At 46.7% G+C, this 17947-nt stretch overlaps 1 protein-coding gene across 1 annotated transcript in view; it reads right to left on the reverse strand.

Annotated features, from left to right (window-relative positions):
• Window positions 1-16550, reverse strand: part of ankrd13c (ankyrin repeat domain 13C) — a 72964-nt gene extending 56414 nt beyond the window's left edge. Inside the window, exons 1-2 of the mRNA XM_083647971.1 lie at window positions 15915-16550; window positions 1342-1383 (exon numbers count right to left, since the gene is read on the reverse strand). Coding sequence (XP_083504097.1) covers window positions 1342-1383; window positions 15915-16305 — 433 coding nt within the window. The 5' untranslated portion in view covers window positions 16306-16550. The remainder of the gene's footprint in view (window positions 1-1341; window positions 1384-15914) is intronic.
• Between the last annotated feature and the right edge of the window lie 1397 nt (window positions 16551-17947).

The raw sequence follows: 17947 nt of genomic DNA on the forward strand, positions 1-17947 counted from the left end.
TTGAGCTGTAACCTGAATTACATGACTGTCCAGTTATGTAACACAGGGGTTCCCAACCTTTTTTGCGCCAAGTAGATACAGTACATGGGGAAAAAAGTTGCGGACAATTGTTGTCAATTTTAATATATTTACTCACCAGGTGGTGACAAAGGGTAAATAACAGCCTTTTCATCTGTCAATAAAGACACTTTCACAATTATGCACAGTGATTTGATTTCAGCCTATATAATTTCTAAAAGTAGATATTAATGATCAAACATTTCCATTTATGTAGCCTACAGTATTTATGTTTTTGTTTCAACTACAAACATAAATAAACGTCAACTTGAAACTATGTTTCAACTACCACACACAGCATAATATTTTAGCCTATGTTTATTTAAAAATAATAATAATAATAATAATAATAATTAAAAAAAAATCGATCTCTGGACATATGAATCTATATCAAAGGATTAAAATAAAAATCAATTAAAAATCGGAGAATGGATTTTTTGAACCCAGCCCTACTGTTCCATCTTCAACCTGTTACAGCGTTTGAGCCAACGGTGCCACATCAGTGTCAGCCAGAGACAGTGGAGCCGCTCAAAAGATCCTATTTCACACAGACACTGTCATTATCTAAATCCCCACTAATCCAGACACAGTCTGGATTAGTGGGAAGCAAGTTTAAAAATAAATAATAATAATAATAATAATAATAATAACAACAACAATAATAAGAATAATAAGAATAATAACACTAATAATAACACTAACACTAAAGGTCCTTACACATCAAGAGCGATGTGAATATACGGCGCAAAATTGTGATGCGAGTTTTGACCCACCTGTCAATCACCGCCACAGATGTGTACACGTCAGAAGCGAATCTTTGAAAAATCGACCATGGCTCGAAAAAATAAACGCTGCAATAACGCTCAGCGAAACTTCGCCGTTGGTATGCAGGGTTGCATTGACTGATATAGGTTCGGAAAATATTATTGACGTGCAAATTAATCACACGAAAAAAACGCTTGCGATGTGTAAGGACCTTAACACTAACACTAATAATATTAATAATCATAATCATGATCATCATAATAATAAAAAAAAAAAAAAAAAAAAAACATGTTTTCCTGTTCAATCACACCTCTTTATAAGTGCATCTTGCCTTCTGGGCTTTGTGTGGTGATCTGTGAGAAACGTCTGGCAGAGTTATGTCCAAAAAGATATGACACAGAGACAGACAAACTCAAGACAGGGGAGGGGGGGGGAGGTACAGACAGAGACAAACACAGACAGACACAGAGATGGACAGAAAATGAGGAAAACATGGACACACACGTGTGTAACCATTACCTTTGTGGCCCATCATGACAGCCAGATGCAAGGGTGTGTTTCCTGCAGTGGGCAAAGAAAAGAACACAAGATAAATTAGAGGCTGTCTTTGTTACTCACAGTGGAAAAACCACACAGACACAGACAGTGCAGTGCGTGTGTGTGTGTGTGTGTGTGTGTGTGTGTGTGTGTGTGTTTGTTCTAATACCATGACAAATAGGACACGCCTAAGAGGCAAATAGGGTCAACCCAACTGCACTACAAAACTCATTTGCCTTTAGCAGGAGGGGGCGTGGCTTGTGGAGAGGCAGGAATCAAACGCTGTCTGACAGGTTGAGACGCAACAGCAGGTGTTGGAACTCCTTTCTACAGGTTACAGAAGGCTCAGATGCTACAGGTGCATTTGGGGGTAAATCACTAGCGTCGTGTAACAGCGGTGTAAATAGCATCGGCCGTGACGGTGCGGCTATGCTATTTACACCCCCCATTTACAAACAGGCTCAGAGCTGCGAGGCAGGGCAGGGCAGCCTACTATATACGCGCACAGAGACTACATCAATGTATCTAATATAGTTCGTCTTCAGCAGTTGCAAGCAGTTTTTGGATGAAATTACTCAATAATTACCTTTGCCAATACATCTCTCTCTCTCTCTCTTAACACGTTCACTGCCATTGACGAGATATCTCGGCTTACAAAATCCAACGGTTGACTGCCAATGACGAGATATCTCGTCTTAAAAAAAATAATAATAATTTGACGGTGGGACGTGGATCAACGCCCCCCCACGTCTCCTATAAAAATATTGGAGCCACCGAACGTGTACAACCCATTCTACCGATCCACTAAGTGGCGACAGTGCTCTCCATTCTAGAAAAAGCCGAGCCAAAACTGCAGGGGAACGCGCGATGAAACCATTCTCATACAGTAAAATGGATTGGCGAAAACGCTTTCGCTTTCGTGCTGATTGCTGGCGGTGGGGGATTGCAAATTTGCATAATAGATTATGGGTGCAACACACTTTGAAACACGCAGCATAAATAAGACCAGAATCGCAAAAGAAACCCCGTTTCTTGGGGTTTCTCAACCGAAACCCCAAGAAACGAGCGAGCCCATCCAGACTTGCCCAGCGGCCGCCAGCAGACAGGAGCAGCAGCAGCAGCAACTCGCTTGTGACACGCCCGCTGCAGCCAAGAAGAACACACACGGAGGGAGGAGTTTGAAGTAGAGGGGTGTTTCCTGCTGTTATGGAGGAAATTACTGTTCAAAACTATTGTTTAGATGTCTGACGTCTTACTGATGCCAAAAATGAATGGTTAAAGTGACTGTTCTATCGAATTTCACAAAAAGCTATTTATCTCAGCTTAAAAAACTTTTTGAGATATTTTGTGTTCACAAAATCTTAGCAGAAAAGAATCCTCGGGTCTTGAAAGATGAGCCAGAATCCTCAAAAAAAACCTCTGGCAGAAGCTACCTACAGTAAAAAAAAATGGCTGGCAGTGAATGTGTTAAAGGCCCTGGAAACCAGAAATATTTTTTTATTATTTAGCATTTTGAGTTCATCACATCACAGGAACCTATGTTAATAAGCCACCAGCCAAATTTGAACGATGATGAACGTCGCAAAGTATATAAATTTAGGTTTGACAGTCATGGCAAAAGTCATGAGAATCAATTTGATTTTAGAGTGTATTTTCTCCCCCGGACTGTGTGGGCGTGTCCCGTCTGCAGCAGGTCTCCGAGAGAGAGAGAGAGAGGGAAACGGAGGCTCTCCGTCGGAGAGAGAGAGAGAAGGAAAGAGAGATGGAGTGTGTGTGTGTGTGTGTGTGTGTGTTCGCGCGTTGCTCGGCGAGAGGAAGACATCTCTGCCGCTGCGAGTGCACAGCGCTAACGCTACTGTGTGTGTGTCAGTGTGTGTGTGCGCGCGTGCGTGCATGCGTGTGTGTGATTCGATTAAATCTTATGACGTGATAAGATCATGCATTTTAGCACCGCGCGCACCGCTCTCTTCAATGAGGAAATGGAAAGCCAGACCTTGTAGAAAAGTGTCGATTTTTGGGGTTAGGGTTGAAAGTAATGTCAACCACTTTCTGAGGCACACAATTACTCACATAAGACCCTAAATGTAATAGTTAGAAGGTTTTTGTGGATTTTGGTTTCCAGGGACTTTAACGTTACTGCTGGCTGTGCAGCACGCTACGCTTGTCAAAATTTGAGGGAAACCTCAAACGATCCTTCGAGATTACGGTTTGAATGAAATAAATTGTGTTTCGTTCTTTAAACTGTCTGACTCCGTGGTTGGATGTGACACACTATTGGAAAGAATGAAGTGAAGTGAAAGTGAAAAATCATATTACTTGACGCTGATAATGACAACGCGGCTATATTTCAGGGTGTGAACAGATAGCTCACCCGCTTACGGCGCGCCGCCATGCCGAGCTGCGCGACATTTTCAATTCGTCGTCTCGCCTCGCGACGCTGCCAGCGAGGGTTTTTCGGCATCGGGTCTATTTTCGATGCGTGGCGCTTCCGCGACGCGCTGCTTCGGAGATTGTTCTGGCCCTCGAAGCTCAGCTGTATTCCGTAAAAAAGAAAATTTGACGTATTAGGTGAAGATATGATTGTGTGTTCAAATAAAACCTTGTAAAACGTAGATTTTGGTAGAAAATTGAATAAAGTTGAATAGATACAGTTGTGTGGAGGAGACTGTTGTTTTCACAGCAATATAAAAGAGATATTGAGGGAATCATGCCCAGTTAATGTGACATTACTGACTGCAAGCAAAAAAACAAAGCAGTGTAGCGCTGTTTATATTGAAGTTATGTTATCTTTGACACAAAGTACACTGGATGTGTGTACCGGTAGTTCTTCATAGCCTCTTAATTTTGCTCTCAAAGCGCGGCAAATTCATGCATTTTACTTTAAAATGTACAACATTTTCTTCTGGGGGCCTCTGAGGTCTAACCACCACAATCTCTCCAAATCCTGTGGGAAACACTCCAAAAGAGTTTTGTATAGTGTGTTAAATATGTAAAGGATGTACATAAACATGTTCTTAAGTATGGAGATAAACATTTTCTCAAGTTTGTTTTGCATTCAAGTGTCACTTGATTCGATATTTTTAATGACAAGATAATAATGCACTCCGACCGTCGAACTACACGCACACAACCGAGGTACAACGAAAACCCTTTGCCACCGCTGCTGGAAAAAAAAAACTAGAGGAAACACTGGACAACTACACACTCACATGTGAAACCACCAGGCTGAACTACACACTCACATGTGAAACCACCAGGCTGAACTACACACTCACACGTGAAACCACCAGGCTGAACTACACACTCACACGTGAAACCACCAGGCTGAACTACACACTCACACGTGAAACCACCAGGCTGAACTACACACTCACACGTGAAACCACCAGGCTGAACTACACACTCACACGTGAAACCACCAGGCTGAACTACACACTCACACGTGAAACCACCAGGCTGAACTACACACTCACACGTGAAACCACCAGGCTGAACTACACACTCACACGTGAAACCACCAGGCTGAACTACACACTCACACGTGAAACCACCAGGCTGAACTACACACTCACACGTGAAACCACCAGGCTGAACTACACACTCACACGTGAAACCACCAGGCTGAACTACACACTCACACGTGAAACCACCAGGCTGAACTACACACTCACACGTGAAACCACCAGGCTGAACTACACACTCACACGTGAAACCACCAGGCTGAACTACACACTCACATGTGAAACCACCAGGCTGAACTACACACTCACACGTGAAACCACCAGGCTGAACTACACACTCACACGTGAAACCACCAGGCTGAACTACACACTCACACGTGAAACCACCAGGCTGAACTACACACTCACACGTGAAACCACCAGGCTGAACTACACACTCACACGTGAAACCACCAGGCTGAACTACACACTCACACGTGAAACCACCAGGCTGAACTACACACTCACACATGTGAAACCACCAGGCTGAACTACACACTCACATGTGAAACAAACCACCAGGCTGAACTACACACTCACACGTGAAACCACCAGGCTGAACTACACACTCTCACGTGAAACCACCAGGCTGAACTACACACTCACATGTGAAACCACCAGGCTGAACTACACACTCACACATGTGAAACCACCAGGCTGAACTACACACTCACATGTGAAACCACCAGGCTGAACTACACACTCACATGTGAAACCACCAGGCTGAACTACACACTCACACGTGAAACAAACCACCAGGCTGAACTACACACTCTCACGTGAAACCACCAGGCTGAACTACACACTCACACGTGAAACCACCAGGCTGAACTACACACTCACACGTGAAACCACCAGGCTGAACTACACACTCACACGTGAAACAAACCACCAGGCTGAACTACACACTCACACGTGAAACCACCAGGCTGAACTACACACTCACACGTGAAACAAACCACCAGGCTGAACTACACACTCACACGTGAAACCACCAGGCTGAACTACACACTCACACACGTGAAACAAACCAGGCTGAACTACACACTCACACGTGAAACCACCAGGCTGAACTACACACTCACACATGTGAAACCACCAGGCTGAACTACACACTCACACGTGAAACCACCAGGCTGAACTACACACTCACACACGTGAAACAAACCAGGCTGAACTACACACTCACACGTGAAACCACCAGGCTGAACTACACACTCACACGTGAAACAAACCACCAGGCTGAACTACACACTCACACGTGAAACCACCAGGCTGAACTACACACTCTCACGTGAAACCACCAGGCTGAACTACACACTCACACGTGAAACCACCAGGCTGAACTACACACTCTCACGTGAAACCACCAGGCTGAACTACACACTCACACGTGAAACCACCAGGCTGAACTACACACTCACATGTGAAACCACCAGGCTGAACTACACACTCTCACGTGAAACAAACCACCAGGCTGAACTACACACTCTCACGTGAAACCACCAGGCTGAACTACACACTCACATGTGAAACCACCAGGCTGAACTACACACTCACACGTGAAACCACCAGGCTGAACTACACACTCACACGTGAAACCACCAGGCTGAACTACACACTCACACGTGAAACCACCAGGCTGAACTACACACTCACACGTGAAACCACCAGGCTGAACTACACACTCACACGTGAAACCACCAGGCTGAACTACACACTCACACGTGAAACCACCAGGCTGAACTACACACTCACACGTGAAACCACCAGGCTGAACTACACACTCACACGTGAAACCACCAGGCTGAACTACACACTCACATGTGAAACCACCAGGCTGAACTACACACTCACACGTGAAACCACCAGGCTGAACTACACACTCACACGTGAAACCACCAGGCTGAACTACACACTCTCACGTGAAACCACCAGGCTGAACTACACACTCACACGTGAAACCACCAGGCTGAACTACACACTCACACGTGAAACAAACCACCAGGCTGAACTACACACTCACATGTGAAACAAACCACCAGGCTGAACTACACACTCACACGTGAAACCACCAGGCTGAACTACACACTCACACGTGAAACCACCAGGCTGAACTACACACTCACACATGTGAAACCACCAGGCTGAACTACACACTCACACGTGAAACCACCAGGCTGAACTACACACTCACACGTGAAACAAACCACCAGGCTGAACTACACACTCTCACGTGAAACCACCAGGCTGAACTACACACTCACACGTGAAACCACCAGGCTGAACTACACACTCACACACGTGAAACAAACCAGGCTGAACTACACACTCACACGTGAAACCACCAGGCTGAACTACACACTCACACATGTGAAACCACCAGGCTGAACTACACACTCACACGTGAAACCACCAGGCTGAACTACACACTCACACACGTGAAACAAACCAGGCTGAACTACACACTCACACGTGAAACCACCAGGCTGAACTACACACTCACACGTGAAACAAACCACCAGGCTGAACTACACACTCACACGTGAAACCACCAGGCTGAACTACACACTCTCACGTGAAACCACCAGGCTGAACTACACACTCACACGTGAAACCACCAGGCTGAACTACACACTCTCACGTGAAACCACCAGGCTGAACTACACACTCACATGTGAAACCACCAGGCTGAACTACACACTCTCACGTGAAACAAACCACCAGGCTGAACTACACACTCTCACGTGAAACCACCAGGCTGAACTACACACTCACATGTGAAACCACCAGGCTGAACTACACACTCTCACGTGAAACCACCAGGCTGAACTACACACTCACATGTGAAACCACCAGGCTGAACTACACACTCACACGTGAAACCACCAGGCTGAACTACACACTCACACGTGAAACCACCAGGCTGAACTACACACTCACACGTGAAACCACCAGGCTGAACTACACACTCACACGTGAAACCACCAGGCTGAACTACACACTCACACGTGAAACCACCAGGCTGAACTACACACTCACACGTGAAACCACCAGGCTGAACTACACACTCACACGTGAAACCACCAGGCTGAACTACACACTCACACGTGAAACCACCAGGCTGAACTACACACTCACATGTGAAACCACCAGGCTGAACTACACACTCACACGTGAAACCACCAGGCTGAACTACACACTCACACGTGAAACCACCAGGCTGAACTACACACTCTCACGTGAAACCACCAGGCTGAACTACACACTCACACGTGAAACCACCAGGCTGAACTACACACTCACACGTGAAACAAACCACCAGGCTGAACTACACACTCACATGTGAAACAAACCACCAGGCTGAACTACACACTCACACGTGAAACCACCAGGCTGAACTACACACTCACACGTGAAACCACCAGGCTGAACTACACACTCACACATGTGAAACCACCAGGCTGAACTACACACTCACACGTGAAACCACCAGGCTGAACTACACACTCACACGTGAAACAAACCACCAGGCTGAACTACACACTCTCACGTGAAACCACCAGGCTGAACTACACACTCACACGTGAAACCACCAGGCTGAACTACACACTCACACGTGAAACCACCAGGCTGAACTACACACTCACACGTGAAACAAACCACCAGGCTGAACTACACACTCACACGTGAAACCACCAGGCTGAACTACACACTCACACGTGAAACAAACCACCAGGCTGAACTACACACTCACACGTGAAACCACCAGGCTGAACTACACACTCACACACGTGAAACAAACCAGGCTGAACTACACACTCACACGTGAAACCACCAGGCTGAACTACACACTCACACATGTGAAACCACCAGGCTGAACTACACACTCACACGTGAAACCACCAGGCTGAACTACACACTCACACACGTGAAACAAACCAGGCTGAACTACACACTCACACGTGAAACCACCAGGCTGAACTACACACTCACACGTGAAACAAACCACCAGGCTGAACTACACACTCACACGTGAAACCACCAGGCTGAACTACACACTCTCACGTGAAACCACCAGGCTGAACTACACACTCACACGTGAAACCACCAGGCTGAACTACACACTCTCACGTGAAACCACCAGGCTGAACTACACACTCTCACGTGAAACCACCAGGCTGAACTACACACTCACATGTGAAACCACCAGGCTGAACTACACACTCTCACGTGAAACAAACCACCAGGCTGAACTACACACTCTCACGTGAAACCACCAGGCTGAACTACACACTCACATGTGAAACCACCAGGCTGAACTACACACTCTCACGTGAAACCACCAGGCTGAACTACACACTCACATGTGAAACCACCAGGCTGAACTACACACTCACACGTGAAACCACCAGGCTGAACTACACACTCACACGTGAAACCACCAGGCTGAACTACACACTCACACGTGAAACCACCAGGCTGAACTACACACTCACACGTGAAACCACCAGGCTGAACTACACACTCACACGTGAAACCACCAGGCTGAACTACACACTCACACGTGAAACCACCAGGCTGAACTACACACTCACACGTGAAACCACCAGGCTGAACTACACACTCACACGTGAAACCACCAGGCTGAACTACACACTCACATGTGAAACCACCAGGCTGAACTACACACTCACACGTGAAACCACCAGGCTGAACTACACACTCACACGTGAAACCACCAGGCTGAACTACACACTCTCACGTGAAACCACCAGGCTGAACTACACACTCACACGTGAAACCACCAGGCTGAACTACACACTCACACGTGAAACAAACCACCAGGCTGAACTACACACTCACATGTGAAACAAACCACCAGGCTGAACTACACACTCACACGTGAAACCACCAGGCTGAACTACACACTCACACGTGAAACCACCAGGCTGAACTACACACTCACACATGTGAAACCACCAGGCTGAACTACACACTCACACGTGAAACCACCAGGCTGAACTACACACTCACACGTGAAACAAACCACCAGGCTGAACTACACACTCACACGTGAAACAAACCACCAGGCTGAACTACACACTCACACGTGAAACCACCAGGCTGAACTACACACTCACACGTGAAACCACCAGGCTGAACTACACACTCACACGTGAAACCACCAGGCTGAACTACACACTCACACGTGAAACCACCAGGCTGAACTACACACTCACACGTGAAACAAACCACCAGGCTGAACTACACACTCACACGTGAAACCACCAGGCTGAACTACACACTCACACGTGAAACCACCAGGCTGAACTACACACTCACATGTGAAACCACCAGGCTGAACTACACACTCACACATGTGAAACCACCAGGCTGAACTACACACTCACACGTGAAACCACCAGGCTGAACTACACACTCACACGTGAAACCACCAGGCTGAACTACACACTCACACGTGAAACCACCAGGCTGAACTACACACTCTCACGTGAAACCACCAGGCTGAACTACACACTCACATGTGAAACCACCAGGCTGAACTACACACTCACATGTGAAACCACCAGGCTGAACTACACACTCACACGTGAAACCACCAGGCTGAACTACACACTCACACGTGAAACCACCAGGCTGAACTACACACTCACATGTGAAACCACCAGGCTGAACTACACACTCACACGTGAAACCACCAGGCTGAACTACACACTCACACATGTGAAACCACCAGGCTGAACTACACACTCACACGTGAAACCACCAGGCTGAACTACACACTCACACGTGAAACCACCAGGCTGAACTACACACTCACACGTGAAACCACCAGGCTGAACTACACACTCACACGTGAAACCACCAGGCTGAACTACACACTCACATGTGAAACCACCAGGCTGAACTACACACTCACACGTGAAACCACCAGGCTGAACTACACACTCACACGTGAAACCACCAGGCTGAACTACACACTCACACGTGAAACCACCAGGCTGAACTACACACTCACACGTGAAACCACCAGGCTGAACTACACACTCACACGTGAAACCACCAGGCTGAACTACACACTCACACGTGAAACCACCAGGCTGAACTACACACTCACACGTGAAACCACCAGGCTGAACTACACACTCACACGTGAAACCACCAGGCTGAACTACACACTCACACGTGAAACCACCAGGCTGAACTACACACTCACACGTGAAACCACCAGGCTGAACTACACACTCACACATGTGAAACCACCAGGCTGAACTACACACTCACACGTGAAACCACCAGGCTGAACTACACACTCACACGTGAAACCACCAGGCTGAACTACACACTCACACGTGAAACCACCAGGCTGAACTACACACTCACACGTGAAACCACCAGGCTGAACTACACACTCACACATGTGAAACCACCAGGCTGAACTACACACTCACACGTGAAACCACCAGGCTGAACTACACACTCACACGTGAAACCACCAGGCTGAACTACACACTCACACATGTGAAACCACCAGGCTGAACTACACACTCACACGTGAAACCACCAGGCTGAACTACACACTCACATGTGAAACCACCAGGCTGAACTACACACTCACACGTGAAACCACCAGGCTGAACTACACACTCACACGTGAAACCACCAGGCTGAACTACACACTCACATGTGAAACCACCAGGCTGAACTACACACTCACACGTGAAACCACCAGGCTGAACTACACACTCACACGTGAAACCACCAGGCTGAACTACACACTCACACGTGAAACCACCAGGCTGAACTACACACTCACATGTGAAACCACCAGGCTGAACTACACACTCACACATGTGAAACCACCAGGCTGAACTACACACTCACACATGTGAAACCACCAGGCTGAACTACACACTCACACGTGAAACCACCAGGCTGAACTACACACTCACATGTGAAACCACCAGGCTGAACTACACACTCACATGTGAAACCACCAGGCTGAACTACACACTCACACGTGAAACCACCAGGCTGAACTACACACTCACACATGTGAAACCACCAGGCTGAACTACACACTCACACGTGAAACCACCAGGCTGAACTACACACTCACACGTGAAACCACCAGGCTGAACTACACACTTACACGTGAAACCACCAGGCTGAAATACACACTCACACGTGAAACAAACCACCAGGCTGAACTACACACTCACACGTGAAACAAACCACCAGGCTGAACTACACACTCACGTGTGAAACCACCAGGCTGAACTACACACTCACGTGTGAAACCACCAGGCTGAACTACACACTCACACGTGAAACAAACCACCAGGCTGAACTACACACTCACACGTGAAACCACCAGGCTGAACTACACACTCACACGTGAAACCACCAGGCTGAACTACACACTCACACGTGAAACCACCAGGCTGAACTACACACTCACACGTGAAACAAACCACCAGGCTGAACTACACACTCACACGTGAAACCACCAGGCTGAACTACACACTCACACGTGAAACCACCAGGCTGAACTACACACTCACACGTGAAACCACCAGGCTGAACTACACACTCACACGTGAAACAAACCACCAGGCTGAACTACACACTCACGTGTGAAACCACCAGGCTGAACTACACACTCACATGTGAAACCACCAGGCTGAACTACACACTCACACGTGAAACAAACCACCAGGCTGAACATTTTCATCAAAGTCTTGTTCTGGCGGATCCGATGAGCTTGGTTGGCATCAGCCCTGCACCCGCAAAGGTGAACCGGTGAGTAAACAGAACCTGATGCCACCGGGCCATGCCGGCTGGCCCGGTGAGTAAACAGAACCTGATGCCACCGGGCCATGCCGGCTGGCCCGGTGAGTAAACAGAACCTGATGCCACCGGGCCATGCCGGCTGGCCGCCGTCAGGGTCAGAGAAACTCAGTGGGGGGAATACAGGCGTCAGGGTCAGGGTCAGAGGTCAGGGTCAGAGAAACTCAGTGGGGGGAATACAGGCGTCAGGGTCAGGGTCAGAGGTCAGGGTCAGAGAAACTCAGTGGGGGGAATACAGGCTTGTGTTCCAAAACAGCAGTGAGCGGAACGTCCCGACACCTGACTGCATCAAAGCTTTTGAATTGAGCTATTAAGAAGCCAGACCACATTCAAGCCAGAGCACATTCAAGCCAGACCACATTCAAGCCAGACCACATTCAAGCCAGACCACATTCTCACAGTCAGCAGAGGGGAGGGGGCCTCGTCATCATCTCTCTTGTTTCCAGGGCGTGAGGTGGATCAGCTGCAGACAAACACACCATGTCACAGCTGGGCTACAGTTGTAAACTTGTAGTTTTCATATTTGGTCGCCTGGGTCATGTTCACAAACTGGTCGTGAGAGGCCTCCAGATGGCTGGACTACCTAAGAGAAGGGCCAAACAGCTAGCAAGGTATTGCTCAGTCTCTGCTATTATTGGTAGCCGCTCAATATGGAGAAGGTGCTGCTTTTTGTATCCTTGAAGTGGATACTAACCAATATCTTGTATTAGAGTATAACTGTATTTGTCAACTTGCCACTGCCATCACCCTGTGTGGTGTTCCTTTCTTTTTTTGGACGCATTATTGTGGTCGCCAACTAGGCACTTTTGTAACTTACCGTCTCCCAGCATCTGACTGCATTATTAGTGTTTATGTCGTTTGTACTCTGTATTTATGTGTAGGGGTGGGACAAAATATCGATACTCACGGTATCGCGATATTTCCACTTGCGATACGTTATCGATACACTGGCACCAAGTATCGATATGTTTATTAAAAAAAAAAAAAAAAAAATTTTTTTTTTTTTTTTTTTTTTTTTTAATAAACAGGCTAAAATATTATGCTGTGTGTGGTAGTTCAAACATAGTTTCAAGTTGACGTTTATTTATGTTTGTAGTTGAAACAAAAACATAAATACTGTAGGCTACTGAATGGAAATGTTTGATCATTAATATCTACTTTTAGAAATTATATAGGTAGGTAGGTTATATAGGTTTTCTTGTTTTAATAATAATAATAAAAAGACTTAATGTGTAACTTTTCCTCCGTGGTATCGAAAATGGTATGAGTGAGTGAGTGAACTCTGAGAGAGTTCATGTCAATTCTGCTAATAAATACATAATACCTGCTTCTTGCCTTTTAGGGGTATTTTTTTCTCTTCAGTTACACAGGTATCGTGATGTATCGTCTTCCAATATATCGATTATCGCAGTATCGCTGTATCGTGATATATCGTTATCGAGGGCCAAGTATCGTGACGATATCGTATCGTGAGCTACTCAGCGATTCCCACCCCTATTTATGTGGACATAAATAAATCATTTAAATGTGTGTATGCGTGTGCGTGAGTGAGTGAGTGAGTGAGTGAGTGTGTGTGTGTGTGTGTGTGTGTGTCAGGACTTGGCTTTTCCCTAGGGAAGAGGTGATGCAGGTCAGAGGCACTGACCTAAATAATATGGACAGAGCTATCCCATTGATCTTGGTCTCCCGTTTGCAGTTGGCCGTCGCCATCTTGATTTTTCGTCAGCAGAGTGGGAGGGAATGGGTTCAGTCCTTGCACAGCTCAGGTGAGATGGGAGTTTCCCAGAGCCGCAGCTCCACCTGCTATTGGTCCGTGATCGGCAAGCTGCGTGATCACTGGACAGGCGACCTGTCAATCACCCCCTTTTCTATCATCTATTTTACTCCAAACGGACGAGTTATATAAAAAATGACCCGGGCGGGTTGGCCACTGGTCAGAGGCGCACAAAGTACCCCAACATACTGTAGAACTGTTAGACCACATTCATAATGTCACTCTAGAGTTACTTCCGGTGTTGTTGCTATGCAACGCTGGGTGTACGAGGCTCGCTCTCTTATCGGTTACGCCCACTGAAGCCAAACTCAATACAAAAACCTGTCCATTTTACGGTTGTCTTGCTTGTCACTAAGTGCGCCCGACTGCTATAACATGACTTTAGACATGTTATGAATCAGTTGGGTCTTTAGTGATATTCGGGCTAAAAAAAAATGAAGCTCAGACCACATCTGCGGATTCCGCACTCATTGTTTTGAATGGCGGGCTACCCCCACTTCCGGGTCCTGTGCTGCCCCCCTTGCTCGCGTGACGTCTAGAGTGACCTTCTGAATAGCCCCATTTCAGAACATTTCATCCAAAACAACAACCCTATGAGAAGAATCTTCTAACTAGGTCTGATAAGTGGTGGATTGCACCGGTGTCGGTGGGGAGGGGGCAGTAATCTTATCATCAAAACAACCATCCCCTTTTTCATCCTCCCCCCCTCATCATTTCACCATGTTAACCATATTGGTGTCATTTACACTGGGGACATGTCCCCACCACTTTTCAATACAAAGTGTCTCCCTTGCTTAACCTGGGAGGGGGGGGGGGGGGGGGGGTTAGTGAAGTTAGAGTATTCGTCATTTTGCTTTGGACCACTGGAGACCCTCCCAAGGCCTCCTGGAGGTCTCCGGACCCTACTTTGGGGACCAGTAAACAAGGTGTTGGCGCTCGCCTACCTGCACTTCTGCTGGAGACTGCTCATGGCCTATACAAGTCAGCTTGTTTCTTTTGTTGAAATGGGTGGATTGTGATTGCTATAGAGATCCTGTCATTTACTAGACCAGTGATGCAGACCCCCATTTGATGAGATTGTGTCTCTCTGATCAAAATCTGAGAATATTTGTATTGTTTGGGTATGATTTTGATATATGACATAGTAGATCTGTACTGTAACGTTAGAGATAACAGAGAAACTATGATAAAAAAAACAAGCATTCTACATTATCTAATGACGTTAACCTCTTGCAAATGAAATAATAAATAATAATACCGTAGTTTAACAATTCATCACTGTGCTGGGGACCCCTGGAACCAGCTCAAGGGGCGCTGGTCGCCTTGGGACCGTCCCCGCACCCCACATTGAGAACCACTGTACCACTAGCCTACTGTGATGATGAGCAGCTAGTGTGGAGACTCACCATGGACGTCTTTCTGGGCGATGTTCTGCGTCCGTATGAGCGAGGACAGGCGGCGGACATCATCTTTAAACACACACTCGTGCACCGGGAAGTGGTGTCCGGGGCGGAGGAGGATGGGGTTCTTGTTGTTGTCGTCGACGACGAGCTCGGCGGCCGCTGACAGCCTGTTTGTGTTGGCATTGATCTGTGACTGAGTGGATGGCGACTTGGCTAACTTGTGGTTGCTGCTGAAGATCTTACTGGCCCTGCTCTTGTTGGTCTTGGTGGCGGTGGTGGCGGTGGTGGTGGTGAACGTCCCGCCGGTCGCAGCCTCCTCATCGGGCTCCAGGAGGTCGTCGTCCTTGCTGGGCTTGTGGTCCTTGCGCAGGGAGCGGATCTTCTCTCCGGTCATTTTCCCACACAGCGAGCCGAGCCTCACAGCGAGCCTGCAGAGGCGGAGCAGCAGAGAACAGCCGTGCCGTCGTCGACGACGATCACCCTCCGACACAAAAACGGTGAATTGCACAACATGAAAACAAATAATATCGTCCGCCGAGCATACATAAACAACACGCCAATGGACACAGACCACGAGCCGCTTCCGCTCGTCAGTTTAAACGGGTAGAAAGCTGTTCGCTGTCCTCTTGTTGTTACAGCCCGTCCTGTCTGTCCACACTGTCCCCTGGCTGCTGCCTGCCTGCACAACACAAGCCGCTCGCGCCAGCATCATTAGCACGGAACATTCATCTCTGCCGTCTTCCGCCTCGCAGTATCGCGAGAGTTCGCAAAGGTTACAATCGGTCATAATTACTATTATATTATATAATATTATATATATAATATTATAATAATAATAATAATAATAATAATAATAATATTATAATATATTATATATTATATAATATTATATATTACTACAATAATGAAGTATCCAAACAAGTGATTTTGTGCCTGTATGAATGTTTTCCTTGTTTTTGGAACTTTGACATATTGTCAACAAAGAAGTAAAAAAAAAAATACACTCACTCCTATGACACAATATCAATAATAATAATAATAATAATAATAATAATAATAATAATAATAATAATAAAATAATCATAATCATAATCATAATCATAATAATAATAATAGATACATACATACATACATACATACATACATACATACATACATACATACATACTGTAGCGAATCAGGTATTCGCCCAAGGAACCGGAGACTTGAAGTTGGTACAGGCTTTTATTCTGTGGCTTCACATCAGCTCCTAGCGGTAGCCTCGCTGCTAACTATACACACGGCCGGTCAGCTCGCTCACATAGCTTGACTGCCCATGCCTCTCACAGGATGGCAACCTACACACCGTTCCCCCCAGGAACACACCCACACATATCAGTTCCTAGCTAAACACGGAAACACCACATTACACGCCAAACCCCGGATCGCTACAATACATACATACATACATACATACTTACCCTGCTAGCCGGGCGCTTCTCGCTCATACTGAGCATTAGCGCCCGGGGACCCACTTAACATTTCATTTAACAACATTTAATGCAATACCATTCAGGAAGTGTGGGGGGCAGTAGTGTAAACACAGTGTGACGCTGTCCGTACTGCCCCCAACACTTATTTTTTCTTTTCATTCTAAATGTCTTCACCTTGTTTCTTCTGATTTATATTTCAACTCAAATACATGTCACTCTTGTGTTACAATGAGCTGAATTAAAGTTCAATGTAGTGCATTGACCCTGTTTTTATATCACCCTTGATCAATTCTCGTGAGTCTTTAGATTTCCCTATAGGCTACATACGTGCACTGCCAAGAGCAGCAGCAGCGTTATAAACCACAGGGCCAGACTATATTAAAAACATAAACACACATGGCGTCTTTCATTCAGGCTAGCAAGCAAAACTGCTGTCTGTCTGATCCACTGAGTCTCACCACAGACTGTAGAAAGAGATGCAGGATAGCTAAGCGAATGTGATTGGATTAACATTTGACGCTAGGTCAATCAGAGGCAGAGAGGGGCAGGTCATGCCTTCGCCTA

This window comes from Poromitra crassiceps (assembly GCF_964638095.1).
Source record: "Poromitra crassiceps genome assembly, chromosome: 12".
In the NCBI taxonomy this organism is placed as follows: Eukaryota; Metazoa; Chordata; class Actinopteri; order Beryciformes; family Melamphaidae; genus Poromitra; species Poromitra crassiceps.